This window comes from Pan paniscus, chromosome 7 (assembly GCF_029289425.2).
Source record: "Pan paniscus chromosome 7, NHGRI_mPanPan1-v2.0_pri, whole genome shotgun sequence".
Taxonomy (NCBI): domain Eukaryota; kingdom Metazoa; phylum Chordata; class Mammalia; order Primates; family Hominidae; genus Pan; species Pan paniscus.
In genome coordinates, this window is record NC_073256.2 from 22,985,608 (window position 1) to 22,997,701 (window position 12,094).

General features: G+C 44.5%; 1 protein-coding gene across 28 annotated transcripts in view; it reads right to left on the bottom strand.

Annotated features, from left to right (window-relative positions):
• The window catches only part of LOC117977895 (uncharacterized), a 196,460-nt gene that overhangs the window by 78,079 nt on the left and 106,287 nt on the right, over positions 1-12,094 (bottom strand). Inside the window, exon 3 of one of the 28 annotated variants that reach the window (XM_063607051.1) lies at positions 9,238-9,344. The exons of the other annotated variants lie outside the window; for them this stretch is intronic. Within the exon in view, the coding sequence (XP_063463121.1) occupies positions 9,238-9,344 (107 nt within the window). The remainder of the gene's footprint in view (positions 1-9,237; positions 9,345-12,094) is intronic. 28 annotated transcript variants of the gene reach the window in all.

Consider the following 12,094-nt stretch of genomic DNA (forward strand, 5'->3'; position numbering starts at 1 on the left):
ATCCAAACTGTGGGTCCCTGGCCGAGCCCGGTGGCCTACCCCTCTAAACAACTAGACGGGGTTTCTAAAGGATGGCCCCCGTGTTTAAGGGCCTTGGCAGCAACTGCCGTGCTAGTACAAGAAGCAGATAAGCTGACTCTTGGACAAAACCTGAACATAAAGGCCCCCCATGCTGTGGTGACTTTACGGAATACTAAAGGACACCATTGGCTAATGAATGCTAGACTCACCAAGTACCAAAGTTTGCTCTGTGAAAATCTCCATATAACCATTGAAGTTTGTAACACCCTGAACCCCGCTACCTTGCTCCCAGTATCCGAGAGCCCTGTCGAGCATGACTGTATAGAAGTGTTGGACTCAGTTTACTCTAGCAGACCTAACCTCCAGGACCAGCCTTAGGCATCAGTAGACTAGGAACTATACGTGGCTGGGAGCAGCTTCATCCACCCACAAGGAGAGAGATGTGCAAGCTATGCGGTGGTAACTCTGGACACTGTTGCTGAAGCCAGATCGTTTCCCCAGGGCACTTCAGCTCAGAAAGCTGAACTCATTGCTTTCATTCGGGCCTTAGAACTCAGTGAAGCTAAGAATGTCAACATTTACACTGACTCTCAATATGCCTTTTCAACCCTTCAAGTGCATGGAACATTATATAAAGAAAAGGGCCTATTGAACTCTGGGGGAAAAGACATAAAACATCAAGAACAAATCTTGCAATTATTACAAGCAGTATGGAGACCCCACAAGGTGGCAGTTATGCATTGCAGAGGACAGCAGCGAGCTTCCACCTTGGTGGGTTTAGGGAATTCCCACGCTGACTTAGAGGCTCGAAAAGCAGCATCTGCCCCCTTCCGGACATCAGTCACAGCCCCCATGCTCCCTTCAAGCATCTGATCTTGTACCTACTTATTCTACAGAAGAAAAGGACTTTCTCCAGGCTGAGAGAGCACAAGTGATGGAGGAAGGATGAATTCGGTTACCGGATGGGAGAGTAGCTGTGCCGCAGCTGCTAGGAGCTGCAGTTGTACTGGCTGTGCATGAAACCACCCATCGAGGTCAGGAATCACTTGAAAAGTTGTTAGGCTGGTATTTCTACATCTCGCATTTGTCAGCCCTTGCCAAAACGGTGACACAGTGGTGTGTTACCTGCCGACAGCATGATGCGAGGCAATGTCCAGCCGTTCCACCCGGCATACAAGCTTATGGAGCAGGCCCCTTTGAAGATCTCCAGGTGGACTTCACAGAGATGCCAAAGTGTAGAGGTAACAAGTATTTACTAGTTCTTGGGTGTACCTACTCTGGGTGGCTGGAGGCTTATCCAACACGAACTGAGAAAGCTCGTGAAGTAACTCGTGTGCTTCTTCGAGATCTTATTCCTAGATTTGGACTGCCCTTATGGATCAGCTCAGATAATGGGTCGGCGTTTGTGGCTGACTTAGTACAGAAGGCGGCAAAGGTATTGGGGATCACACGGAAACTGCATGCTGCCTCCCAGCCTCAGAGTTCCGGAAAGGTGGAGCGAATGAATCAAACTATCAAAAATAGTTTAGGGAAAGTATGTCAGGAAACAGGATTAAAATGGATACAGGCTCTCCCTATGGTATTATTTAAAATTAGATATACCCTTTCTAAAAGAACAGGATATTCCCCTTATGAAATATTATATCATAGGCCCCCTCCTATATTGCGGGGACTTCCAGGCACTCCCTGAGAGTTAGGTGAAATTGAGTTACAGCGACAGCTACAGGCTTTAGGAAAAATTACACAGACAATCTCAGCCTGGGTAAATGAGAGATGCCCTGTTAGTTTATTCTCCCCAGTTCACCCTTTCTCCCCAGATGATCGAGTGTGGATCAAGGACTGGAACGTAGCCTCTTTGTGTCCACGGTGGAAAGGACCCCAGACTGTCGTCCTGACCACTCCCACCGCTGTGAAGGTAGAAGGAATCCCAGCCTGGAACCACCACAGGTGTGTAAAACCTGCAGCGCTGGAAACCTGGGAGGCAAGACCAAGCCCAGACAACCCTTGCAGAGTGACACTGAAGAAGACGACAAGCCCTGCTCCAGTCACACCCGGAAGCTGACTGGTCCACGCATGGCCGAAGCATGAGGAAGCTCATCGTTAGATTCATTTTTCTTAAATTTTGGACTTACACAGTAAGGGCTTCAACTGACCTTACTCAAAATGGGGACTGTTCCCAGTGTATTCATCAGGTCACCGAAGTAGGACAGCAAATTAAAACAATCTTTCTGTTCTATAGTTATTATGAATGTATGGAAACATTAAAAGAAACTTGTTTGTGTAATGCCACTCAGTACAAGGTATGTAGCCCAAGAAATGACCGACCTGATGTGTGTTATGACCCATCTGAGCCCTCTGCAACCACCGTTTTTCAAATAAGAACTGGCCTTTTGCTAGGTGATACAAGTAAAATAATAACTAGAACAGAAGAAAAAGAAATCCCCAAGCAAATCATTTTAAGATTTGATGCTTGTGCAGCCATTAACAGTAAAAAGCTAGAAATAGGATGTGGTTCTCTTAACTGAGAAAGGAGCTAAAGAGTAGAAAATAAATATGTTTGTCATGAGTCAGGGGTTTGTAAAAATTGTGCCTATTGGACATGTGTTATTCAGGCTACTTAAAAAAAGAACAAAAAGGACTCGGTTTATCTTCAGAAGGGAGAAGCCAACCCCTCCTGTGCTGCCGGTCACTGTAACCCACTAGAACTAATAATTACCAATCCCCTAGATCCCCTTTGGAAAAAGGGAGAAAGTGTAACCCTGGGGATCAATAGGACAGGTTTAAACCCTCAAGTTGCCATTTTAATTAGAGGGGAGGTCCACAAGTGCTCTCCCAAACCAGTATTTCAAACCTTTTATGAGGAGCTGAATCTGCCAGCACCAGAACTTCTGAAAAAGACAAAAAATTTGTTTCTCCAATTAGCAGAAAATGTAATTTTCTTACTTAATGTTACTTCTTGTTATGTACGCGGAGGAACCACTATCGGAGACAGATGGCCTTGGGAAGCCCGAGAGTTGGTGCCTACTGATCCAGCTCCTGATATAATTCCAGTTCAGAAGGCCGAAGCTAGCAACTTCTAGGTCCTAAAAACCTCAATTATTAGACAATACTGTATAGCTGGAGAAGGGAAAGACGTTATCATCCCTGTAGGAAAGCTTAATTGTATAGGACAGAAGTTGTATAACAACACAACAAAGACAATTACTTAGTAGGACCTAAACCACACTGAAAAGAATCCATTTAGTAAATTTTCTAAATTAAAAACTGATTAGGCTCATCCAGAATCTCATCAGGACTGGACGGTTCCCGCTGGACTATACTAGATACGTAGGCACAGAGCCTACATTCGGTTACCTAATAAATGGGCAGGCAGTTGTGTTATTGGCACTATTAAGCCATCCTTTTTTTTATTACCCATAAAAATGGGTGAGCTACTAGGTTTCCCTCTCTACGCCGCCCGAGAAAAGAAAGGCATAGTTATAGGAAACTGGAAAGAGAATGAGTGGCCCCCTGAAAGGATCATTCAGTATTATGGGCCTGCCACATGGTCACAAGACGGCTCATGGGGATACCGAACCCCCATCTACATGCTCAATTGGATCATACGGTTGCAGGCCATCTTACAAATAATTACTAATGAAACTGGCAGAGCTTTGACTGTTTTAGCTTGGAAAGAAACCCAAATGAGGAATGTTATCTATCAGAATAGACTGGCCTTAGACTACTTGCTAGTAGCTGAAGGAGGAGTTTGTGGAAAATTTAACTTAACCAATTGCTGCCTACAAATAAATGATCAAGGACAGGTGGTTAAAAACATAGTCAGGGACATGACAAAAGTGGCACACGTGCCTGTACAGGTTTGGCACGAGTTTAATCCTGAGTCTTTATTTGAAAAATGGTTTCAAGCTATAGGAGGATTTAAAACCCTCATTGTAGGTGTATTGCTAGTGATAGGAAACTGCTTTCTGCTCCCCTGTGTATTACTCTTGCTTTTTCAAATGATAAAAGGTTTTGTAGCTACTTTGGTTCATCAGAAAACTTCAGCACAAGTGTGTTATATAAATCAGTATCGCTCTATCTCACAAAGAGACTCAAAAAGTAAAGATGAGAGTGAGAACTCCCACTAAAAAGTGAAAATGCTCAAAGGGGGGAAATATGGTATGAGACCACCACTTCTCCTGTTGTCCTTCCCAGTTTCTCCCCAACCTCCCCTTTTCCCTAGTTTGTAAGACAGCAAAAAATGGAGAAAGCAAAAAGTTGGAAAAAACAGAAGTAAAATAAATAGCTAGACGACCTTGGTGCCACCACCTGGCCCTGGTGGTTAAAATAACAATATTAACCCCTGACCAAAACTACTGGTGTTATCTGTAAATCCCAGACATTGTATGAGAAAGCACTGTAAAAACTTTTTGTTCTGTTAGCTGATGTATGTAGCCCCCAGTCACGTTCCTCAGGCTTACTTGATCTATTATGACTTTTTCACGTAGACCCCTTAGAGTTGTCAGCCCTTAAAAGGGCTAGGAATTTCTTTTTCAGGGAGCTCGGCTCTTAAGACACGAGTCTGCCGACGCTCCCGGCCAAATGAAAAAGCCTCTTCCTTCTTTTTTTTTTTTTTTTTTTAATTTTCATTTTTATTTTTATTGATCATTCTTGGGTGTTTCTCACAGAGGGGGATTTGGCAGGGTCATAGGACAATAGTGGAGGGAAGGTCAGCAGATAAACAAGTGAACAAAGGTCTCTGGTTTTCCTAGGCAGAGGACCCTGAGGCCTTCTGCAGTGTTTGTGTCCCTGGGTACTTGAGATTAAGGAGTGGTGATGACTCTTAACGAGCATGCTGCCTTCAAGCATCTGTTTAACAAAGCACATCTTGCACCGCCCTTAATCCATTTAACCCTGAGTGGACACAGCACATGTTTCAGAGAGCACAGGGTTGGGGGGTAAGGTCACAGATCAACAGGATCCCAAGGCAGAAGAATTTTTCTTAGTACAGTGCAGTGGCGTGATCTCGGCTCGCTACAACCTCCACCTCCCAGCCTCTTCCTTCTTTAATCCGGTGTCTGAGGAGTTTTGTCTGGAACTCGTCCTGCTACACTAGCTCTCCGTGACTCATCCCAACCCTTTCCATTACACACAGCCGAAGTGCAGCGCTGTGCAGTTGAAATTCTTACACAAGGACCAGGATCGCATCCTGTAGCCTTTTTGTCCAAACAACTTGACCTTATTGTTTTAGGTTGGCTGTTATGTCTCTGTGCAGCAGCTGCTGCCACCCTAATATTTTTAAAGGCCCTTAAAATCACAAACTATGCTCAACTCACTCTCTACAGCTCTCATAATTTCCAAAATGTATTTTCTTCCTCATACCTGCCACATATACATTCTGCTCCCTGGCTTCTTCTGCTGTACTCACTCTTTGTTGAGTCTACCAGAATTACCATTGTTCCTGGCCCAGACTTCAATCCGGCCTCCCCCATTATTCCTGATACCACACCTGACCCTCATGACTGCATCTCTCTGATCCACCTGACATTTACCCCATTTTCCCACATTTCCTTCTTCCCTGTTTCTCACCCTGACCACACTTAGTTTATTGATGTCAGTTCCACCAGGCCTAATTGCTACACACCAGCAAAAGCAGACTATGCTATAGTACAAGCCACTAGCCCGCCTCTTAGAACCTCTCATTTCCTTTCCATCGTGGAAATCTATCCTCAAGGAAATAACTTCTCAGTGTTCCATCTGCTATTCTACTGCTCCTCAGGGATTCTTCAGGCCCCCTCCCTTCCCTACACATCAAGCTCAGGGATTTGCCCCCACCCAGGACTGGCAAATCAGCTTTACTCAACGTGCCCTGAGTCAGGAAACTAAAATACCTCTTGGTCTAGGTAGACACTTTCACTGGATAGGTAGAGGCCTTTCCCACAGGGTCTAAGAAGGCCACCAGGGTCATTTCTTCCCTTCTATCAAACATAATTCCTCAGTTTGGCCTTCCCACCTCTATACAGTCCGATAGCAGACCGGCCTTTATTAATCAAGTCAGCCAAGCATTTTTTCAGCCTCTTAGTGTTCAGTGAAACCTTTATATCCCTTACAGTCCTCAGTCTTCAGGAAAGGTAGAACAGACTAATGGTCTTTTAAAAACACACCTTACCAAGCGCAGCCACCAACTTAAAAAGGACTGGACAATACTTTTACCACTTTTCTTTCTCAGAATTCAGGCCTGTCCTCGGAATGCTACAAGGTACAGCCCATTTGTTGCGGGAAGTCAGGGACCCCAAACGGAGGGACTGGCTGAAGCCATGGCAGAAGAACGTGGATTGTGAAGATTTTATGGACATTTATTAGTTCCCCAAATTAATACTTTTTTAATTTCTTATGCCTGCCTTTACTGCAATCTCTAAACATAAATTGTAAAGATTTCATGGACACTTATCACTTCCCCAATCAATATCCTTGTGATTTCCTATGCCTGTCTTTGCTTTAATCTCTTAATCCTGTCAGCCGAGAAGGATGTATATCGTCTCAGGACCCTGTAATAATTGCGTTAACTACACAAATTATACAGCATGTGTGTTTGAGCAATATGAAATGTGGGCATCCTGAAAAAAGAATAGGATAACCGCAATCGTTCAGGGAATAAGAGAGATAACCTTAAACTCTGACCGCTGGTGAGCCCGGCAGAACAGAGCCATATTTCTCTTCTTTCAAAAGCAAATGGGAGAAATATCACTGAATTCCTTTCTCAGCATGGAACGTCCCTGAGAAAGAGAATGCGCACCTAGGGGTTGATCTCTGAACTGGCCCCCCGGGGCGTACCTGTCTCTTATGGTTGAGATTGCAGAGGTGAAATAAACTCCAGTCTCCCACAGCGCTCCCAGGCTTATTAGGAAGAGGAAATTCCCGCCTAATAAACTTTGGTCAGACCGGTTGATCTCAAAACCCTGTCTCCTGATAAGATGTTATCAATGACAATGGTGCCAAAACTTCATTAGCAATTTTAATTTCACTTCGGTCCTGTGGTCCTGTGACCTAGCCCTGTCTCCATTTGCCTTGTGTTATTCTATTATCCTGTTAAGTACTTGATGTCTGTCACCCACACCTATTCGTATACTCCCTCCCCTTTTGAAACTCCCTAATAAAAACTTGCTGGTTTTTGTGGCTTGTGGGGCATCACGGATCCTACCAATGTGTGATGTCTCCCCCGGATGCCCAGCTTTAAAATTTCTCTCTTTTGTACTCTGTCCTTTTATTTCTCAAGCCAGTCGACGCTTAGGAAAATAGAAAAGAACCTACGTGATTATCGGGGCAGGTCCCCCGAAACCCATTGGATCTCCTGTATAGACGCTCCTTTTTGATAGGCTCCAGTCTCATTCCAGACACAAGACCAACTTGGACTCTGCCCCCAAAAAATTGTCATCCCTACTATCTTCTGTCTAGCCATACTCCTATTCACTGTTCTCAACTACTCATATATGCCCTGCTCTTGTTTACACTGGTGGTTTACACTGTTTCTCCAAGCCATCACAGCTGATATCTCCTGGTGCTATCCCCAAACCACCACGCTTAACTCTTAAATAATCTTTGCTGACAAGGCTATGCTGAACCTCCTTAGGCACTCTCTAATTAGATGTCCTAGGTCCTCCCAATTCTTAGTCCTTTAATACCTGTTTTTCTCCTTCTCTTATTCCGTTTAGTTTTTCAATTCATACAAAACTGTATCCAGGCCATCACCATAATTCTAAATGACAAAAGTTTCTTCTAACAACCCCACAATATCAGCCCTTACCACAAAACCTTCTTTCAGCTTAATCTCTCCTACTCTAGGTTCCCATGCCACCCCAATCCCGCTCGAAGCAGCCCTGAGAAACATCGCCCATTGTCTCTCCATACCACCCCCAAAGAATTTTCACCATCCCAATACTTTACCACTATTTCATTTTTCTTATTAATATAAGAAGACAGGAACGACAGGCCTCTGAGCCCAAGCTAAGCCATCATATCCCCTGTGACCTGCATGTACACATCCAGATGGCCAGTTCCTGCCTCAATTGATGACATTCCACCACAAAATAAATGAAAATGGCCTGTTCCTGCCTTAACTGATGACATTATCTTGTGAAATTCCTTCTCCTTGCTCATCCTGGCTCAAAAGCTACCCTACTGAGCACCTTGTGACCCCCACTCCTGCCTGCCAGAGAACCCCCCTTTTTCCTTTACCTACCCAAATCCTATAAAATGGCCCCACCCCTATCTCCCTTCGCTGACTCTTTTTGGACTCAGCCCACCTGCATCCAGGTGAAATAAACAGCTTTATTGCTCACAAAAAACCTGTTTTGTGGTCTCTTCACACGGACGCGCATGAAAAAGGGTGTCCTTTTTTTTTTTTTTTGAGATGAAGTTTCACTCTTGTTGACCAGGCTGGAGTGCAATGCCATGCCCTCAGCTCACTGCCACTTCCTCCTCCTGGGTTCAAGCAACTCTCTTGCCTCAGCCTCCCCAGTAGCTGGGATTGCAGGCATGCGCCAACATGCCCGGCTAATTTTGTATTTTTAGTAGAGATGGGGTTTCTCCATGTTGGTCAGGCTGGTCTCAAACTCCTGACCTGAGGTGATCCACCCGCCTCGGCCTCCCAAAGTGCTGGGATTACAGGCATGAGCCACTGCGCCCAGACAAAAGTGTCCTCTTATAAGGACACTTGTCTTTAGATGTGCAGCCTACCTAAATTACTCCAGGATAATCTCGAGATTCTCAACTTAATTACATCTGCAAAGACCCTTTTTCCAAATAATGCCACCTCCACAGATTCTAGGCACAAGGATCTGGATATATCTTGTGCAAAGCCACCATTCAGCTCACTACACTAGAAAGAGGAAAAACAACGAAGTAACAAAAGGCGCAGAAGAAAGAACAGATGCAGCTTGTGTGGCAGTGGCCATCAAGGCAGGCTGGGGTAAAACTGTGTTAACAGAACCCCCAGATGGAACTCAAGTGTGGCCGTCTACTCCCAGCTACTCACAGAGAACGTTTCTGTTTCTGACAGCAGAGTAAGAGAAGGGGTGGGAAGAGAGATAGCCCATTCTCTGTTGGCCTAATTCCTAAGGAATTGTGCCTCTGCCTTCGGGTCATTCTCAAGTCTTGTTCAAGGATAAAATGATTTATTGATGGCCATAAAAAGCAATGCCAACAGAAGCAGCCTCAACATTTTTCATTTGTACTTACACATGAGCGAGAGCAGTTTAGGGAAACGGGTGTCTTCAGGTTCTGTTTTCTCCATCTAGAAAAGGGCTGCCTTCGTGGAATGCTGGTCCTGGGGAGAAGCCTCATTTCTATAGCAGGAATTGATAGAGTTTTAAATTCCGATTGGTACACGGAGCTACCCGTCCTCATTTCAAGCACTTCTGGTTTGTTCTGGGTTCAGTGGGTGAGCAATGAGTAGAACTCTGGGGAGGAGGATTTGGAGTGAGCGTGGTTTTGATCCCCAGAGGGAGCTGTTTTTCCATCAATGTCTTGACTGTGATTCAGAATAGGCTTCTCCGCTCAAGATGGGATTACTGGGCTGATTTAAGGCAGGTGATTGACTTGATTTGGTGGCTACTTTTATACTAGCTGGTTAACGAGCTGTTTTCGTCATTAGTTTCAGGCATATGAGCGTAATGAAGCATTGGACCTCCCAAATTACAAGGAAAATACAGACATAGCTTATGTGGTAGGTTGAAAGGAGTTAGTGAACAAACACAGTAGGGACACAAATTATTGTTAAAGACATGAATGTATGAAAGTGTATCTATGTCCAAATGGACTCTCTGCAAGCATACTGTTCCATCTGAAAAATAGTAGATCGAAATTCAGCAAATGCTTGGACAGGGGATACTCTCAGAAGTATTCTGACTAAATAGCATGGTTTATTTTCATATCACTAAAGTAATTTCTTCTCAAATTGACTCTGGACTAAATCTTATGATACCTACTTATTCCGATTGTACTTAGCCACCTGCAAATAAGGTGGGGGCAGTGGTAAGAGGAGCTGTTGAATGAAACTAAACATTTGTTGGATGCCTGCTGAAGATAAAGCCCTATGCTTTGTGCCAGGGAGATTCCAGAGTAAATGAGGCACAGACCGACTCTCAGGAATCTTTTGCAAACTAATGGAGAAAACACATCTGCAGGCAATGACTTATGGTATAAGAGGAAATGGGGCCAGGTACGGTGACTCACACCTGTAATCCCAGCACTTTGGGAGACAGAGGTAGGTGGATCACTTGAGGTCAGGAGTTCAAGACCAGCCTGGCCAACATGGCGAAACCCTGTCTCTACTAAAAGTACAAAAAAAAAAAAAAGAGAGCCAGGCTTGATGATGTGCACCTGCAATCCCAGCTACGTGGGAGGCTGAGGCACAAGAATCACTTAAACCTGGGAGGTGGAGACTGTAGTGAGCCGAGATCCCACCACTGCACTCCAGCCTAGAAGACAGAGCAAGACTCTGTCAAAAAAAAAAAAAAGGAAATAAGATTGGTGTTGAATGGGAAATCTAAGCAGGATGGAATGACAGGAGAGCGCCCACTTGCCCAGCTCCAATAACACTTTTGACAGCCATGACAATATTGCAGGGACACCCATTCCTCATGGTATCTGAAGTCCCATGAAAGATTGAGTCTGGAGGCTGGTTCAGTCTTGACTTTAAGATAAGGGGATACAAGGAATGATTTTCATCTATCCCAAGCCAATTGTCCAGCCAAAAATCTAGGTCTGAGATGATGAGAAAAAGCAAGTCATCAACCATGTCAGCCATTTCATCATCATCATCATCATCATCCTCATCATCATCATCAAAAACAAAAGACAGACCTGTAACCGTCTTGTGTGCCTGGCTCTCATCTTAGTTCAAAATATAGAAGTAAATTCTATGGCCAGCGAACAATGACCAAAATAGCTATCACTCTTGTCTGCCACCATGTAAGACATTCCTTTTGCCTTCCACCATGATTTCGAGACTTCTTCAGCCACATGGAACTGTGAGCCCATTAAACCTCTTTTTCTTTATAAATTACCCAGTCTTGAGTAATAAAATAGTGGTTTGCCCACAACATCAATGAACGATGCTGTTACCTGTTCCAAACACATATCATTTAAGAGGTTTGGATAAACAACAACCTAAAATAAATAAGCAGTAAGCAAACTCAGGGCTACATAATCCCTGTGGTGAGGTAACTCACAGTGGGTACAACTGGGACACTTTACCGTTAAATCACCTCTATCTACACGTGCCCAAGCAGTGAGATACTTGGTTTTAATCCTAAAAAATCATGGTGCACATTTACTCCTGCCTTCCAACTGGGCTCTAACGTCACCTCCTCAGAGAAGCCCGCTTTTCTGTGCTTCCACTCTGCTTTTTTTCAGCATTTAGTAGAGCATCAGTCACCATCCATATCTGGGAACAATGATTGTAAGTAACAGAAACCCATTTGCATGAACTTGAGGACAAGGAGCACACCTTATCTCTAACAGGCAAACTCATGGGCACAAGAAACAAATGAGAGGCCATGAGAGAATGGAAACTGCAGTTACAGAAACCAAAATTCCTCTTTCTTGCTCTCAGAAGCCCATGGTCTCTTTTTTTTTCTTTTTTTCTTTTTTTTTTTTTTTGAGACGCAGTCTCGCTCTGTCGCTCAGGCTGGAGTGCAGTGGTGTAATCTCAGTTCACTGCAAGCTGCACCTCCTGAGGTTAACGCCATTCTCCCACCTCAGCCTCCCAATTAGCTGGGGCTACAGGCACCCGCCACCACACCAAGCTAATTTTTGTATTTTTAGTAGAGATGGGCTTTCACCGTGTGAGCCAGGATGGTCTCGATCTCCTGACCTTGTGATCTGGCCATCCTGGTCTCCCAAAGTGCTGGGATTACAGGCGTGAACCACCGCACCTGGAAGCCCATGGTCTTTCTTATCAGCCCTGTGGACTTTCTTATATCTTCTTCTCACTCACAACCAATTTTCCCTTTTTGCTGGTGGCCCATCATGGCAGCCAGCAGAACCCACCGCCAGCTGATCAGTCAGTTACTGGATATCTTGGAGAGGGAGG